The sequence below is a fragment of the Paroedura picta genome, chromosome 12 (assembly GCF_049243985.1).
Source record: "Paroedura picta isolate Pp20150507F chromosome 12, Ppicta_v3.0, whole genome shotgun sequence".
NCBI classification, from domain to species: Eukaryota; Metazoa; Chordata; class Lepidosauria; order Squamata; family Gekkonidae; genus Paroedura; species Paroedura picta.
This window is the reverse complement of record NC_135380.1, coordinates 24,526,146-24,544,821: the sequence shown is the minus strand read 5'-3', so window position 1 is coordinate 24,544,821 and position 18,676 is coordinate 24,526,146. Positions and strand designations below refer to the sequence as shown.

General features: G+C 47.5%; 1 protein-coding gene across 1 annotated transcript; it reads left to right on the top strand.

Annotated features, from left to right (window-relative positions):
• The first annotated feature begins 1,809 nt into the window (after positions 1-1,809).
• Positions 1,810-15,381, top strand: LGI3 (leucine rich repeat LGI family member 3). The gene is made up of 8 exons (XM_077305557.1): positions 1,810-2,322; positions 7,137-7,208; positions 8,481-8,552; positions 9,295-9,366; positions 10,747-10,818; positions 11,959-12,128; positions 12,650-12,814; positions 13,547-15,381. The coding sequence occupies exons 1-8, from the start codon at positions 2,108-2,110 to the stop codon at positions 14,362-14,364; spliced, it is 1,656 nt and encodes a 551-aa protein (XP_077161672.1). The 5' UTR covers positions 1,810-2,107; the 3' UTR covers positions 14,365-15,381.
• The last annotated feature ends 3,295 nt before the right edge of the window (positions 15,382-18,676 follow it).

Below are 18,676 nucleotides of genomic sequence, written 5' to 3'. Positions count from 1 at the left end.
GCCCTTTGAGGCAGCTGTCCGTCTGGGTAGTCTCTCCCTGCTGTGTCCTCCCTGGGATGTGCATGTTCTCCCCCCTGCAGAGGATGGCACAAGTCCCGTTCTCCTTGGTAGGCCCCTCGTCTTGTTTGCTCGTGACCATCCCGGGCCTCCACCAAGCTGGTCTTCACACCCTTTGCCTTTTGTTGTCTGGAACTCAGCTGTGCCTGGAACGAGAGTTGTTTGTGACCGTGCCATACTCAGCTCTCGCAGGCAGCTCGTGTGCCATAAATTATTTGACAGCCACTTGGCCCTGCGAGGATCACTGGGGACGAAAGAGATGAGGCAGCACAAAAGGCTGGGGGGGGGGGGCAGGGAGGGATGGGGGAGCAGCAGCAGGGCGAGATGCAAGGATGGCGCCTGTCATTGGCCTTTGTGCAATATTGTTTATCTCGGACTGACACAATGCTCATTGTTTTGGTGTGTTTATGCATAGAAGGGGCTGGATATCGCAGAGACACCAAGCACTATAGAGCATCTCTGCACCGAGGCACTTAGCCCACTCTGGGATCCTTATTAGGGACAGACAAACCAGTGCAAAGAGTGGAGGACAGGCAACCTTACTCCAATTTCACACAATTTCTCTTTTACCTAGATAAAGTCTCAGCGTCAGAGTTGTGTGTGCCATCTGTGTACATAGGACCACTTGCTCCAGGTCTTCAGATGATCTTTCCCAGCAGTTTCGGTGTAGATGGTGAACAGTACAGGGAACAATCTAGAACCTTGTGGAGCCCATAAACTAAGGTTGCCAATCTCCAGGTGGAATCCAGAGATCTCCCAGATGATAGTTCTTCTGGAGAAAATGGTTGCCTTAGAGGGTGGAGTCCATGGCATTCTATCCCTGCTGAGGTCACATCCCTGCCCAAACCTTGCCTCTTAAGGCTCCACCCCCAAATCTCCAAAAGATTCCCAACCTGGAGCTGGCAACCCTAAGTTGGGTAAATCTGATCCCTGATTATTCCTTCTCTGAATGGAGTAACCATCTTCTTGAAAGAGCAGTGCTTCTAGATTCTTCTCTGACTCAACACATTCAGGTAGCAGAAGTGGCTTAGGAATATTTTGTTGTTGGCTTAGACCTTTTAGACAGCAGCTATGGTTGCTCCTGGAGAAGTCAGACCTGGCCACAGTTGCACACACTTTTATAACATCCAGGAGGCACTATTGTGACATGCTGTACATGAGACTGCCTTGAAAGACAGACCAGAAACTTCGGCTGGCGCAAAACATGAAGCCAGAATGTTAATAAGGCCTTATTTGCAATAAGCATGTAACACTCATGCCGTGGTCACCACTTTGCTGAGCCAGTGAAGTGTGCTGGCTTCGATCTTTGAATTCCTGAATGGCTGGGTACCAGCGTACCTGAGGAACTGTCTCCCTTTTATATAACTGTTGCCTGTGGCTGATAAACCCACATGAACGTTTTTTGAGGGAACCCCTGGTGAAGGCTCTGGTAGTGGCCAGCCCTGGACTATGAAGCTCCTCTAGGAGTTATACTCCATCCCCTCTTCACAGGCCTTTGGAGACCCGCTAAAAACTTTCTTTAAAATGTGAAGGGCTTTCAAGTAGAATCTACCCCCTGCTTTCAAAGCAGGGTCTTAATTTTTCAAGGCCTCTACAGTCCTGACACTTGCATCTGTTAGCAGCTGGATAAGGCACCTTGGACCGCTTCTGACGGCTACAGCTCTTCTGAGCTGTTTATATACTGCTCCGTACGCAGCCTGCCTCTTGTTTCTTCCCCACCCCCTTAGTGACAATCCCCATGGCAGGGCTGCATCCATAGCAATGCTCTCATTCTCCCCCATCCCTCCGAAGCCAGTTGCTCTGCCTCCCCCCCCTCCACCCCACGCACAAGGCTGCCGTATCCTGCAGCTTGCCAGTCTGGCTTCAGCGGCAGCCTGAAAACACACAGAGGAGGAGGAGGAAAGAGAGAAGTCGAAAGAGCATCCTGTTTGGTGGCTGCAGTGTCAGCATCAGCAGCTACAACCGCTGGTTTTCCCAGGGGAAACTCTGCACGGAGTTGGAGGGGGCTGTTCTTCATCGGGAGAGGAGAGAGAGAGGCCAGGAAAAGGCCATGACTGAGCTGCAGCCATCGGGGAACACCTCCCCAAGGGGGTCTCTTCTTCTCTTCTGCCTGCTGGGCCTGGCCTGTTTCTGGCTCCCTGCTTCCTCCCGGAGAGCCCCGAGACCACCCCCTTGTCCCGCCAGCTGTTCTTGCACGAGAGACACTGCCTTCTGCGTGGACTCAAAGAGCATACCCAAGAATCTGCCCCGAGACGTCATTTCACTGTAAGTGGCTAATCTGAAAGTCGATAGCAGAGACAAACTAGGGGATATGTCTGCATGTGTGTGTGCACGGGTGGTGTGGGGGTGGTGTTGGTGGTGTTTCTAGATCGCTGTTTGGCTACGAAGTGACGTGGTCACTCTAGCCGAGGTCAGATCGTTGAGGGTGTTGATGGTTGTGTTTGGGGCCAGCTGCTGGAGAAGTGCGGTGAGGCTGAGGTGGGGCGGGCAAGAAGACCCACCACATCGGCTGGAGTTTCAGTCTTGAGCATCGGCGTGTCATGTGGAAGCTTGTTTTCAGAAGTTACTCTGCTGTTGGGTAATGGCTGATTTGCTCCTAGGGAAAGGGAGTGTTGATTACAGAGCTTGCAGGGGGAAAGGGCCATCTGTGAGAGTTGGAGCATGTGAGGTGGCCCGGGAATGCTGGGGCTATATTTGCTGGTCCACACATGTCTGGATATCAGTTAGTCCGTGATGACAGCAGGACAGGGGGGAAAGGAGCAGAGCGCTTGCTCTGCAGAGAGCAATGGCTGGGTCAGAGCGCTGACACATCTCTTAATCATGACTGTCTGTCTTCAGTTGTTCAGAACAAACCTGCAAATATCTGGGTTGCATCCTGGCTTTGGGTAGACTTTACGTTTGCTGCTGTGGACTCAGCCTCAGCCCCAGCCCCCCTATAATGGTGGAGAGAACAAAACTGGCCTATTTTAGAAGTCTGTTATATAGGGGCTTTTTGAAAGTGTCTATGACCGTTTATGCACTGGGAACTTTACTGCCCCAGCTCCCATGCAGGAGTACAAATCGGGGGAAGATGAGGTGCACTGGGCCAAATGTGGGTGCAGGAAGAGGTGGGGCAACCTGCCCTGACTAAAACTCCAGCCTGCAGCCTGGCATGAAACCTCCAGTGCATAAACAGTCTATGTGAAGTGCCTTGAACACAAGTGCCATGTACATTTCTAAGTACTTCTTACTGCATCACTGAGCATGTGAATATGCATATATAGAGGTTCCCATGTAGTGGATAAACACCAATGGGCAGAGAGGAATCATGGGTGTGTGCGCATGTGTATAAGTACACAAAAGGGAAGGTTTGTGGTGTGGGGCTGGAAATCCTGGTATATTTGTGAGTCTATGGATGCCTTAGAGGAGTTGCAACAACCTAATTCTGACCACAAGCTTGTCTGAAAATTTGGGTTAAGAAGTGGCTTCAAGGATGGAGAACGAGGAATCAGAGGAGATCCAAGGGAAATTTGTCAATCAGATGCCAAAGTTCCTAAGTCTGGCAGAGTAAAAATATTTTCCCCTTTTCCAGAAATTTAATACTATTTTCTCCATTGGGGCTCTAGGTGCTTATTTTAAGCATGAATCTGAGCAAGGCAATAAGTGGAGACGGTAGAATGTCCAACTGCACCCGTTCAAACTACATCTATGGGGCCCATAGTTTTTAAAGCTTTCCCATTTTAAAAATGGTCTCTCTGCATATAATAAAATAATCGATTGAGTTTGAGTTCTGTTTATTGCTTATAGCCCGTGGCCTTTGCCAGTCCCTATTGGAGAAACAGGCATATGGTCGGCCAGTCTCAGTGACAGTATGCTAAAGGGTTTGCTGCCCCTGTTGATCCCTCTGGGCATGTTTGGGATTCTGAGAAAAGAGAATGGGAGCCACCACAAAATGGGTGCCATGAGGGTCCCTGAATCTTCCCTATACTCTTTTTTTAAAAAATTTCAGTTAAATTAAACATTCACAATAAAAAACGAAGACTTCACTCTTTGTAGGGCCAAAGAAACTTGCAGATAGTGGTGTAATTGCTTAAATGCAACCAAGAAGGTGAATGGCCTTTAGTGCCTATGCAAGTCACCGCAAATGGGCAAATCCAGCTGGTGCGAATACTAGGGAGTCCTGAAGTCTGTGTTCAGGGGATTTTGTGTCCCTGTGCTGGAGAGTGTGTTTGTGTGTGAATATGAAAGAAATAATTCTGGATGGGGCAGGCACTATGAAGGCAGGGTAGGCATTCCCAGCTGGGATAGAGGTAGCATAAATCAGCCTTCTACCTTCTCTGTATGGTTGCCAATCTCCAGGTGGTAGCTGTAGATCTCCCAGAGAAAACGGCCGCTTTCAAGGGTGGACTCTATTGGCATTATGTCCCATTGAAGTACCTCCCCGCTCCCCTTTCCTCAGGCTCTACATCCAAAATCTCCATTCCCCCCCCCCCAAACCAGAGCTGGCAATCCTGCACTTTCACCTCTACCAGACATCTTTTGGCTCTTCTAATATTTCATTTCTTGTAGAGGGAAGCCCTTTCATTTCTGCTGGTGCCCAGCTCCTTATGGTGGTGAAATAGCTTCCAGCTGCCCACCATCTCCACGAAGACGGAGCTTAGCAGAGAACTCAGGCACTCTTCTCCATTTGCTCTGCAGCTACTACACAGGATGGAGCTAGACCACCACCCCACTGTCCTCCTGTCACCTTTTGCATCCCACAAAGTTGGCTGGAGAAATTATGCAGGGCAGAGAAAGGAGAAGGAACGTGGACACTGTCAAAGGACACCGCAGAGATGCAATGCCATAAAGTTGACTTCGCAAAGCTGCCATTTGCTTCAGGGGAACTGATCTCCGTAGTCTGGAAATCAGTTATGATCCATCCCAGGAGATCCTCAGGCTCCACCTGGAAATTGGCAACAACGGCTTTTCAGCATCTGCACAGCATTGGAGGAGGGATGCAGGGATGCAGCCTTTTTCAGTTCAACACTTTTAAAAGATAAACAAGATGCGTTTAGTCTCCAGCACAGGAGACAGCAAACCTCCAGCCTTTGCGGGAGACCACAAAATGAATTATACCTCCCTGTAGGTAGCAAATCCCGTGAAAGACGGATCCCCTCCACTCCTCCTATCCAGAATTTTGGGTTTTCTGGCAGTTCTTGCTGTTTGCTTTCTCCCCAATTGTGCTGGCGTGATCTGTCCGCTGGCCAATGTTGATGCCCGCATTGATTTGTTTAAGTGGTTTCTGAGCCCTTCTCCAGCTAGCCCTCATTAATCACAGCAAATGGAGAGATCTGTAAATACATAACCTCCTCCTGCCCCCGCAGGGGATTGTGTGGTAGGTGAAATTTCCTAGCCATGCTCAAGAGCAAACCGTGTGTGTGTGCATGTACATGAGTGAGACAGAGTGTGCACTGTTCTCAGACAGATAGGATGGAGGTGGAGGTGATGTGGATCTGAGGACACTTTATTTTTACTTTATTTATTATTTGATTTATAGACCACCACTCTCAGCCCGGCCAGCTTGTGGCAATTTACAGTAAGGTACAAGGTGTAGTGGTTAGGAGTGCGGACTTCTAAGCTGGTGAGCCGGGTTTGATTCCTCTTTCCCCCACATGCAGCCAGCTGGGTGACCTCGGGCTCGCCACGGCACTGATCAAGCTGTTCTGACCGAGCAGTAATATCAGGGCTGATCCAGCCTCACCTCCCTCACAGGGTGTCTGTTGTGGGGAGAGGAAAGGGGAGGCGAATGTAAGCTGCTTTGAGACTCCTTTGGGTAGAGTCTTAAAGTGGCTTACATTCAAATCTGAGGCCCGTATCAATACTAGGCTCTTACAGCACTTTTATACCACTTTAGCACCCAGAACTTTCCTCAGAGAGTTCTGAGGGTAGTATAGTTAAGTGCTAAGAATACTGTTAGGAGATTGTTGTCTCCACTTCTACCACAGGATCAATGTGCAAGCAAGTAAAACAGAGACTCAGATTATGACAGACCTCTAAATAACAACTAAAAGCAACTAAATTGACACTTTTGGGGGTAATGCCATGGGGTGGTCTTTTAAACTTGACAGTTTTGGACCTCAGCATGCCTTTATCCTCAGCATTGTGTGTCATAGATAACATTCTTGTTGAGTTTGTGATTGCAGTATCATTCCAATTCAAGGGCAGATACTTCCTAGGAAATTTCCCACTGGTCTGCAGTTCTGGGAGCAAATTGAGCCAAGCCCCCTTAAAAGAAGAAGAGCTGGTTTTTATACTCTGCCTTTCACTGACCAAAGGAGTCTCAAAGCGGCTTACAATTGTCTTCCCTTCCTCTCTCTACAATAGTCACCCTGTGAGGTAAGTGAAGCTGAGAGAACTCTGACAGAACTGCTCTACAGGAACAGTTCTAACAGATTTGTGACTCATCCCCAGTCACCCAGCTGGCTGCCTGTAGGAAGAAGAGGGGGGAATCAGTTCTCCAGGTGAGAGTCCACTGTCATTAACCATTACACCAAGCTGGTCTTGGTCTCCAGGACTGCTCTCACCTTTGCCTGCCTCACTGTGCTGGCTTTGGTCCAACCAGCTGCAGGGAGGAAGCGACAGACAAGCTGATAGCCATCATGCCAACTGTTGGCTGGGTCTGAGACGAATGTTGTGCAAGGGTGCTCAGTTCAACCTGTTCCTGGGCCATCCTGACATCCTAATGTCACAATAGGAGCATCGGCACTAGGGACTTAAACAGAGCAACCAGTAGAGTTCAAAGTGTGATAGAAAGTTTTGAATATTCCCTTGTACCTGGACCAAACTATACAGCCTGGCATTCTTTGTATGACTTAAGCTGCCAAAGAAACAATTTTGTGGGTTACATCTATATCCTATCCCATCACACTAGTGTTCTGTGCTGCACCATGCAAACTTTGTCCTTAACACATTTTTTCCCTTATCAGGCCACCGTATTTTGGCTCAAGGAAGTTTCAGATCTCAGCCCTTCTGCTCCAACGTTTTTGATGTTCAAATGATAGGATAAATCTCCTCCTCTCCCCCTTGTGTCTCTCTTACCTTCTCCTTCTCTCCTTCAGGACACTGATCAACGCAGCCTTCAGCGAAATCAAAGAAGGCGCCTTTGCTCACCTTCCATTTCTGCAGTTCCTGTACGTTCCCTGCTCTCACTGGGGCGTTCTTGGGGTGGAGGGTTGGTGAATTAGCCCACATCTGGTCTTGCTAGTGGAGTCGCTTCACGGGGCAGGCCGCAACGGCTGATGGAAAGGATCATTCTTTCTCGGGCTGCTTTTGCTGGCCAGCAATAGTAAGAGAGGAAGGGAAGGGAGACTAGATCCCCTCCTAGTGGGTCAAAAAAGACTCCTATAGTGCCCACTCTTCCTGGTATTAGGGTGCCAATCATTCCATTCACCCAGTTGGAGTCGGAAACATTATTATTATTAAATTAAAAATCAGTTTCTGCTTATTGTAAGCGCTCACTTTAAGAGTGTACTTTGTATAAGCTTTTTCTTTTATCCTGGCATTTCCGTAAGTTTCATTTGCTTGAGTACAGCAAAGTTCATTGCAAGGCAACTCCTCTGCAAATCTGTTAGTTTTGCAAAAATGCCGAGTTGCCAGATTGAATAAGAAATGGCAAGATTTTAGCTCCGTTCCAAACGGGAGCGAGCCTTTGCTTCACCTGAGCTTCTAGATGGCTCTGGCTTCCTGAAACGACCCTAGGTTAGAATGGAAAGAAATGGATACTAAAGAATGCTAGACTCCAAAGGCTCTAGGTCAGGGGTAGTCAACCTGTGGAGCAAATGCTGGCAGGGTAATTGTAGTCCATGAACATCTCTGGAGGACCACAGGTTGACTACCCCTGCTCTAGGTATTGCAGCCTCATGGCAAGCAATTTTACTCAAAAGTAAGCCCCACTGTGCTCTGCTCAGCAGTCCTCTCTGGACTGTCAGATCTGCTGTACTCTATAATGACCTTCCCAGAAATGTGTAAGTTGGGGTTGCTGGCTCTGGGTTACCTCGGGATTTGGAGGGGGCGGAGCATAGGGAGGCCATCAAGTCCACCCTCCGAAGCTGCCATTTTCACTGGAGATCAATTGTAATAGTGAGAGATCTCCAGGCCTCACCAGGAGGTTGGCACCCTTTCACATAAGGCAGTATTTTTAGGAGAACATTTTGCTGAGTGTATTATACTTTTGCAGGGGTGGTCAAACTGTGGCTCTCCAGATGTCCATGGACTACGATCACCATGCGCTCCTGCCAGCTTAGCTCAGTTTGGTTCTAACTACAGCACTCGGTTGTCGTAAAGCGCCTTGATTGTTTCAAAGGAAACTTTAAACAAAACACGAGCACAATCTGGGTGGTCAGCAATCCCTTTTGCATCTGGTGTCCCCAACTTTAGCCTCTGCTCTCTCTTTTCCTTTGCAGGCTGCTGAACTCCAACAAGTTCTCCCTGATTGGGGACAATGCCTTCGTGGGACTCCCGCACCTGCAATACCTGTATGGACCACAGGGAGCCTTTATCTAGCGTCCAATCAGGACGGAAAGGGGAAGGGGCCAAACGGGTGCAAAGCTGATAGGGATGGACGGCTGGGCAGGGAGGGTTGCTAAGTGGCTCAGATGCTGCTGCCAGGGCTAAAAGATCAGTTATACTCTGCTAAGGGTAGGAACAGGGATCTGTTGCCAGGCTGAGCTACGTTTAGGGGGGATGAGATAGATGTCCGATGGCTGTTAAGACTGCTAGGAGCACTTTGAAAAGGCTTTCGGGCATTGCTAATTTTCACTACCACTTATGCCTCAAGATAGCCATTTATCTGGGGGGGGGAAGGATGCAGCAGTGGCCTAGGACAGGGGTAGTCAACCTGTGGTCCTCCAGATGTCCATGGACTACAATTCCCATGAGCCCCTGCCAGCATTCGCTGGCAGGGGCTCATGGGAATTGTAGTCCATGGACATCTGGAGGAGCACAGGTTCACTACCCCTGGCCTAGGAGACCAAGGAAGAGGGGGAAGAAGGTGGCAGGGCACATCCGAGGGTGAGGTAGGGACAGGTGCAAGGGAGAGTGTGCCAGAAAGGTGGCCGAGGGAATGCTGCCAAAAGGGTCTGGGAGTCCTGCCAGGAAAGAGTTGGCCTATAGGCAGCGGGGACCCTTCTGTGTGACTCACGTGGAAGGAAAGAGGTCCTTCCTCAATCAGCATTGAGGCACAGAGTGGTAAGACTGCGTTTTGTTCTTCGTCCTCAGGTTCATCGAGAACAATGACATCCGGACTCTGTCAAAAAACACCTTCCGAGGGCTCAAATCCCTGACACACCTGTGAGTTAGTGCTGGCACGTAAACAGACCCCATGTGGGCCAGGAGCATAAACTAAGGGGCGGAGTCCTCATTCGCATGTGATGATCAGGAAAATTAAGAAGCTCCCTCCCTCATGCTTGTCATTCCGTTGTTGTAAACCACCTGCACAATGAGAGCCTGCGTGGTGTCGTGGTTAAAAGCGGCAGTTTCTAATCTAGAGAACTGTCTGTGATTCCTCATTCCTCCACCACATGCAGCCAGCTGGGTGACCATGGGCCAGTCACAGTTCTTTCAGAGCTCTCTCAACCTCACCTACCTCACAGGGTGTGTGTTGTCGGGGAAGGAAGAGAAGGCTGCTTTGAGACTCCTGTGGGTAGTGAAAAATCCATCAATCCATCAATCCATCTATCCATCTATCCATCCATCCATCCATCCATCTATCCATCTATCCATCTATCCATCTATCCATCTATCCATCTATCCATCCATCCATCCATCCATCCATCCATCCATCCATCCATCCATCCATCCATCCATCCATCTGTATACCGCCACTCCCCAATAGGTCTTGCAGTGGTTTACATCGTGCAAAATGCAGCTCTTCTTCCTCTCCTTCTCTAGTATGGGTTATGCCTGGAGGAAGGGGAGGCCTGCAGATTGCCAAGGCCCCTGAGCTGCCGACTGTCCCTGTGCTTTGCTACGGGCCATCCAAGATCAGTGTGGAGCGCTGGGTTGGCATTTGCCACAGTGGTGCACCAAGAGAGGCCTTGGACAACCATGCCTGTCCGTGGGAGAAGCTAAATAGGGCCCATTGGTGATTCCCCTAGAATAGAAACGAAGCATTCTCGACTAGTTTCCTTTATCTTGCATAGTCCCACCTGAGTTGCAGTCCAGCTCTTATGGCTATGATTAATGGGTTACAAATGTGTTAAGTAAATCTCATAGTAGCCCCACATAGTCTGATGCCTTTAAGAGACGATGCAAATTAAGCCCTTGCTCCTTGTTTTGTGATGACAACACTTCTCCTCAGACTGAGCTGAAAGGGGAGAGCGTGTTTTTGTGAATTTGGAATCTGCATGAAAAGGTGCTTGCTCACTGTGTGCCCTCTTCATGAGCTAGGTTTGCCCTCCGTGATGAATCTGATTGGCTATGTAGCATTGAGATCACATTTACAGTCTGATTGCCAAGTGGGTGACATCAGCAGCAGCAGTGGATAGGGGAGGTGGATAGGGGAGATGATGGCCACAAACAGCTTTGGGAAATGGCAAATGTTTGCACCTTTTGGGGAGTTTGTGGGGATATTTCCACCTTCTGTCTCACAAAGAACAACTTCAGCCATGAAAGTGAAAATGTAAATGGACAAACATTCAGCCCAATCCTGCTCTCCTTTCTTTATTTCAGATCTTTGGCCCACAACAATCTGCAGACGCTGCCCAGAGACCTCTTGAAGCCTTTGGACATCCTAAGTGACTTGTAAGGTTCCCCCATGCCTTGTCACTAGAAATTGGCCTTTAGAATGGGAAGACCACGCCCAGATGAGCTTCATCTTCCATGGCTGTAAAATGCTTTACTCCTCAGACTCAGGGCAAATTATGCAATTTCACCCCAAAACTATTGACCTATAAATGTTCTGCAATTAAGTAATGTGATACAAGGTCCTGGGGAAAACAGAAGAAGGTAAAACAAGTGGAATTATAAATTAAAACTTGGAACAATTAATTTCAATGCTGAATTAATTCCATGAATTAATGAATTAATGAATTTCATGATGAATTAATTTCATGGCTAATTTTGTGGCTTAAATCAACAATAGTGCTTACCTTTGAACTAGATTGTGTCCCACGTGTTACAATTCAGATACTTGCTTTTCAAAAAGGTACTTACTATATACTGTGACACAAGTAGATTTACACTAGACTTTTTGTATGCAAGGACATTAAGCAAGAGCATCGATCAGAAGATGAGATGTCCAAACCCCTACAAAAGCAAGAGCAGTATCGTTTTGTATATGTGAGAGGGACTATGTAAAGCTCACCAGATTGGGGTGATCCCTCTTTTCTCCTAGAGGAGTGGCCAAACTGTGGGTCTTCAGTTGTCCATAATCTACAGTTCCCATGAGCCGCTGATGCTGGCAGGATCTCATGGGAATTGTAGTCCACGGACACCTAGAGAGCCACAGTTTGGCCACCCCTGTTCTAGAGCTTGTGACATAAATGGTAATGAGTTAATTTCTCAGAGCAGTCAGAGAGGCCTGCCTGTGAATGTGCTGTAGGACCAGTCTGGCAAGGAACAGCAATAGAATTCATTTAGATCAGTGCAGATTAATGAATCCTCACAATTGCAATATCCTCTGCTGGGAACCAGATAGATACCAAAACAGCAGCACCTAAAGCCTCAGCCCAACCCAGATATGGTCACGCACTCAAAATACAGTTGATAGACCAGTGACATACTAATGGCCAATTCCAATTTCCCACTCCTCTCCAGCCAGAGGTTAAGCATTGTTTCTACATTTAGAGAAAACTCCGAGACAGTTCAACTTTTTTCTTTAGAACTGAAGGGAAGAATTCCCAGTCCTCCAATGAAGGTTCTTGAATTGTCTCTCCCCAACAGAGATCTCCGAGGCAATTCCTTGACCTGTGACTGCAAGATCAAGTGGTTAGTGGAGTGGATGGAAAACTCTAACACCTCTGTGCCCGCCGTCTTCTGTGGCAGCCCCCCTCAGTACCAAGGGCAAAAGATCCGGGACCTTCCACTCAAGGATTTTGATTGCATCACTACAGGTTGCAACAGCTGGAATGTGTGTAGATTATGGGGCAAGAGGATGGGGAGAAGCAGAAGGGATAGAGCAGGATAAGAAACAGGGAAGTATTTAGAGGCGGGAAGCATTTCTTTCTTTCTTGAAACAAGTCCACATGTGTTTAAGAGGCATTTTAAAAACATACAGGCATTTTCTTAAAAGGGCTTCTGAGAAAGAGGTCAGGTTGTCACCTTTTCCTGGCAGCCTCTAACACCTGTGAAACAGAAAGGAATTCAATGGCTGAAACTTTCCCCATCACAATATTTCCGAGGTAGAAAAAGGAGAGCATTGTAGTGTTGGTGAGTTGATTGGCGCTACATGGCTTGAATGGTTATACTGGCCTCTGTCCAACATAATTGTCTTATACAACACAGCTGAAGAGAGTTGGCCATCATGTTCAGCACTCATGTGGGCAGTTGTATTTTAAGCTCCAGGGACCAGGAAGCCATTGGCTTGTTGGGATGCATGACTTCATTTTGTTTCTTGGCATCTTTCCCTTATCAGACTTTGTGGTGCACCAGGTCCTGCCCTTCCAATCGGTGTCTGCTGAGCCCTTTGTCTATGCTAGCGACCTCTACGTGGCTTTGGCCCAGCCAAGCTCCAGCAGCTGTACCATCCTCAAGTGGGACTATGTCGAGCGCAAGCTGCGCGACTTTGACCGCATCCCAGGTAAAGATGGAGTGGGAGTGAGAGATAATAGGAAAATCTTTCCTGCTTCTATAGAGGAGTAAAGCCTCAAGATCAATACCAGGAAGAGTAGGGCCTGGGAAATACATAACCGTTAAGGGTCAGGTAGAAGGACTGCTTCTCCTGTACCCACTGATGGCTCCACTGAAGGCAGATGGGAAGTACAGGGGGCGGGGCTCAGGCAGAGCTGGCTCCAGACAAAATGGTTATATACCTTGCAAGAGTCAAAGAGTTGGTGTGCCAGCATTGTGCCTAACATGGCAGTCTATGAATCATGTCACCTAAGTGGACAAACGACAGACTTGAAGGTTATCCTAAGGTGGCCTCTGTGTATTTTTTAATCTGCCCAGGGGTCCGTAATTGTCTATTAGATATGTGACCATATTAGTCCTTTGCTGTACTTCATTGACTGATAGTAATTTACCCTGGAGCCATTCACTTGCCTGCCCTCACTGGCCAACATGCACACACTGAAGTGATATTTCATTACTGCCTTTCATTACAAACTTGCCAGGACTCATCCCTTCTATTCCAAATCGATTCCAAGGCTCCATTTTTTGTGCCTAATGTAAATAAAAGCGGGTGACATGCTTTAAAAGAGGAAGCCTAAACTGGCCATCCTGATTGTCAGAAAGTGTGCCTGCCTAAGATACAATGCTGAGTTCAGGCCAATTTCCTTTTGTCTGCTGACTCTTCTCAATTCCTCCGTTACAGCTCATTCAGCCGTCTGCTGCAAGCCGATTGTGGCTGAGTCCCAGCTGTATGTTGTGGTAGCCCAGCTCTTTGGTGGCTCCTATATCTACCGCTGGGACACCAACATTGACAAGTTCATCAAGATCCAAGACATTGACAGCCAGAAGATCCGGAAGCCCAATGACATTGAGGCCTTCCAGATTGAGGGCGAGTGGTTCTTTGTCATCGCTGATAGCTCCAAAGCTGGCTCCACCAGCCTCTACCGCTGGAACCAGAATGGCTTCTATTCCCACCAGGACCTGCACTCCTGGCACCGAGACACTGATGTGGAGTACGTGGAAATAGAGGGCAAGCCCCGCCTCATCGTCTCCAGCAGCTCCCAGGTGCCCATTATCTACCAGTGGAACCGCTCACAGAAACAGTTTGTCCACCTGGGCGACGTGGCAGAAGTGATGGATGTACAGATGGTGAAGCATTTCCGGATCAGGAGGGACAACTATCTGTGCTTGAGCCGCTACATCGGGGACTCCAAAGTGGTCAAATGGGAGGGGCTGCGATTCACAGAGCTGCAGACCTTGCCCTCCCGAGGTTCCATGGTTATGGAGCCTTTTCGTGTCTCTCAACACCAGTATTTGGCCCTGGGCAGTGACTTCTCCTTCACCCACATCTACCTTTGGGATGAAGCGAAGCAGAAGTTTGTCAAGTTTCAGGAGCTCTCCGTCCAAGCTCCACGAGCATTCCACTCAATGCCTCTGGAGGGCATGGATATCCTGCTGGCACCCAGCTTCAAAGGAAACACATTGGTGTACAAGCATATCGTGGTGGACCTCAGCTTGTAGAATGGGTGGATAATTGTCCCCCCCCTATAAACACACACACACGCACACACACACACACACAAAGACCTTGTCCCAGTTGAGGTGCCCCTCTGCTGAAGGTCACCACAGCACTATAATCACTTAGAGCAAAGCTCCTTCCTCACAGTCCCTTGAATACCCTCCCCTTATATGCTTTTCTCTCTTCGGTGTAAGTAAACCAATGCCCTCTGTGATGTACAGGCTTCGATTGAGTATGAAAGGGAGCCAACACACACATATACAGGAACACACACACACACACTTCTCTATTGACTTGAATGCTTATGCAATAACACACTCGTTGATTTTAGAACTCCATGTCCACGCCCCCTCTCCCTAAAATATCTAAAACGTAGCTGGGAGAAAAATTTGCATTAATACAATTTCTAGGAGATTTTCAGTATTGGAAAGACATGTTTTTAAGGAGCAGATTTGAAACCTGAGGATTTACATGACCATTCCCCTCTCCATATTTCTTTTAGTGTCAGTGAGAGCACAGGAGAGTCATCGACCAACCACAAATGGGCTGTATGTAGCTCATCAGGAAGAAAGATCCAAAATATGAGTTATGATCTTCCCTGAACTATTTGGAGTCTGATGATGAGAATCTGGTGTTTGAACAAGTGCTGTATTTTTTCCTTGGTTGAAACTCCAGTCTTGGTGCCAAACACTGGGCACTGGAACAGCTATGCACACCTGACTGCACACCAAAAGCTCACCACAATATTTAGCATTTGTGTTCTTCCTTTGTGAAGTGAGAGTGCATGTAATGAAAGGCTAGTTGACAACTGAATGGCCACACAATATTTCTAGATTTAATTCGTTGACCAAGATCCTGGCAGGTTCTGCTTGTGTCTGGAATTTTTTTTCTGAGCTTTGGTACACCATCATGGGATGGCTTGAAGGATTCGTCCTTTCAAGGACAAATGTTATGCTAGAAGAAGCCATTTAACACCCTGTGTGTTTGTATTCAAATTAAAACCTCTTCAGGTGCCCAAATCAATCTATGATGTGCATGTCAAACCCACATTGGCTAGAATTTATGTTCAGTTTCTCTTCCACTAAACAACATGAACATGTGGCACAAACAGAATCAAAAAGATGCTCCGGCACATGGGAGGGAACTAGTTGTGCACGACCCATCAAGCATAATAAAATCCAGGCATATAGAAAATGAGCTTTTCAGGGAAATGTTTAGGTTGGAATTAATCTCCCTGAATCTGGTTTTCTGTGAGCAGGAAGTTTTGTTTTTAATTTGTGTGCGCATTGGACCACCTGAAGCCTGAAGTACGGTAGTCGGGGGAAAGGTTTAACATGCGATGTTGCGTGCTGCACGCTGGCTGTTAGGCCACATCAATACAGGTCCAATTTAGAGGTTTTCTTTCAGAATATCTCCAAACCAAAATACACATTGAATGAAAATCTACATTGTGGTATCCCGTCTGGAAAAAACTGCTTTGGGATGTACAATTGGGAGCAGAGAGGCAGTGATGAGATAAGAAAGAGGGCTCATAAAGTAACCTCTCCCTCCCTACTATTTCTCTATCCCAGAACACATTACAAGAGGCTTTCCCCATGGAGTTTTACATGTGTAAGATGTATAATTGGGCCTTTATTCCCATTCATTGATGATGCTCACCCTAGTTCCCTGCTTGTCCTTGCAACAGTTCAACACAAGCTATCTGTCTGATTTACTTCATGTTATCTCTGCGGAATGGTCCTATGGGAAAAGGAGACCCCCAACATACACACATGATTTTTGCTTCTCTCCTGGTGCACTAACTGTAGTGCAGATTCAAGTGGGTAGCCGTGTCGGTCTGAAGTAGCACAATAAAAATAGAGTCCGATAGCACCTTTAAGACTAACAAAGATTTATTCAAGGCGTGAGCTTTTGAGTGCATGCACACTTTCTCAGACTAAATGAACAACCATCATAACTTTCCTGTAGAGCAGATAGGCAAGAGAAAGCAGGCTGCACATTGAGCGTGCAGGGTGTTTCAGATGGGTCCCATATTATACAGCTGAGTGTAGTGCAGTCAGCCAATGTGGGAAGGTGCCACTAATAACACACATTTGTGGGTAAGTCACTGATCATGAAAGGTGATTATTGTTTGGTCCACAAGCAAAGATGAGCTGTTAATTGGCAATTAACCCTGAAACCTACAGCAGCTTTCCATTTAAGAAAGCTGATTTCTAACTCTCAGAGGTGGTTGGAAACATGATGGCAGGATCAAGCGGTGGGAAGTCCACCAGAGGTCTTCATGGAATGAGGATGGACTGCCATCCATTGGAGGCTTTAGCTGTCGCTGTCCTGCCCTGAGCAGGGGCTGGTCTCGAAGGGCTGTTCCAACGCCATGATCCTACAACAGCAAATAGGAAGGTATATGTTCCATTTTTTTTATTTCTAAGCCCAGTTTCAGATTTTTGAAAACATCAACAAGGTTTGTCCACCACTTAGAAGGAATGCTCCACAGGTTATGAGCAAGAACCATCAGCCGCAGCCTGACACACACCACAGCAGTGGGACTGAGACCCAGTGGTTATATGCGGTTCGATGATAATGTGACTAAAACAGGTGACTTTAGCATATCTTCTTTCCGTCTTTCAAAAGCGTTGCTCAGTTCCCCCATCAGTCTTGCTTCTCACCTCTATCTGGGTCAAGAAGAAGCAGAAGAAGAAGAGTTGGTTCTTATATGCCACTTTTCTCTACCCGAAGGAGTCTCAAGCGGCTTACAATCCCCTTCACTTTCCTCTCCCCACAACAGACACCTTGTGAGGGAGGTGAGGCTGAAAGAGCCTGATATTACTGAAGGAGTTGGTTCTTATATGCCACTAGGTAGGAGAGACCTGGGGAAACCCAGTTGGCAACACCATGCAGTCACTTGTGGGGGAAGCCTGGAAACAATGTCAGTTCTCTGTAATAATGATCAGAAAGTCTACTGTAAAGCTGTAGGGCTTTCAGTGACTCCTTAGAGAACTGGTGTCACATGTTTTCTTGGTGACTGTCATGCTGTTGCCCAACCATGCCAGCTGCAGCAGTGATGGAGAACACAGGATCTGTGTGGGAGGGATCACTTGTGCCCGGGCAGGGGCATTCCAGCTATAATATGGAATATTCCAGACTCACTTCAACCTGGCCCCTACTTGCCCCCAAAGATATCATGTTGTTTGGCCCTTGATAAGATGAATAGAAGAATAATGTAAGGCAGGACAAGGCAAACAGACAAAGTCCATGTGCAGAGGGCAAGTGAGCAGGCCATGGAGGCACATGGAAGCATCCCGGTGGTTTCCCTCTGTAATGTTTTGCTCAGATTGCAGAACAGAAGTAGGCTGTCAGTTCACATGTTAAAGGAAACACATGTGCAATCTGTTTACAGGGTAGATTCACTTTTTCAAGATGCACATGCAGGCTCCACTTCCAAAGTCTATCAACCTGGAGTTGGTAACATTACTTAACTCCTGCTGGATACCATGGGTGGGAGCTTGTCCACTGTCTTTATGAGGATGGCAGCTCTCAGACCGTTTATGCACTGGGAATTTCACAGCCCAAGCTCCCATGCAGGAGCACAAATCAGGGGTGGATGAGGTACACCAGGCCAAATGCTCCCCCATATGTGTGCAGGAAGAGGTGGGGCAACCTGCCATGACTAAAACCCCAGCCTGCAGCCTGGCATGAAACCCCCAGTGCACAAACTGTCTCACAGAGTTCCACTAAATACACGGGAAGCATTTCTCCCTCACCACTAATGCAGTGTGTCTTAGTGTGCTTGGGATGGGGTAGAATTTCCAGGTCATAGGTTTTCATTTTCAGTCATAATGTTATGTTGTGGGGGGAGGGGAACAACAAAAATAGGGCAGTCTAAGGAAACAGAAGAAGGCGCTCTTCAGCAGTCTGAGGAAATCTAAGGAGAAAATCCTGGAGAAAGTTTGCAAGAATGCTGGTGCATTTTCCTTCATCGGCCTGACCTCCTCTCCAATCAATAATGTAAAGGGAAAGGATGGAAGGGGGTGTCCCTAAGGATATGCGGGCATGTGCTAAGGGAAGCACGAGAGAAGCAGAGCGAAAGTAAGTCCTTCCACACTCTATTTTCAAGAAGAAATATAGAACATCTGGGGAAAAGGGCATAGGACTGACAAGAAAAAAAAATCTCCTTATTCCTGCTTAAACACAAGAAAGGCGTTGGTTAGTGTTTGGTAACACTTTTGCTCCTGACCATTTTTAATACGATTCAGAAAATATAATTAATTGTAGAAATGTAACCCACTAGGTATGCAATGATGCTGTTTGAAAGAC

What these genes read in the sequence shown, in the direction of transcription:
- LGI3 (XM_077305557.1), top strand. Translation starts at nt 2,108, where the DNA reads ATGACTGAGCTGCAGCCATCGGGGAACACCTCCCCAAGGGGGTCTCTT. An exon ending in CTCAAATCCCTGACACACCT is followed by an intron (nt 9,367 to 10,746) that starts GTGAGTTAGTGC and finishes TCTTTATTTCAG; the next exon opens with ATCTTTGGCCCACAACAATC. An exon ending in TTTTGATTGCATCACTACAG is followed by an intron (nt 12,129 to 12,649) that starts GTTGCAACAGCT and finishes TTCCCTTATCAG; the next exon opens with ACTTTGTGGTGCACCAGGTC.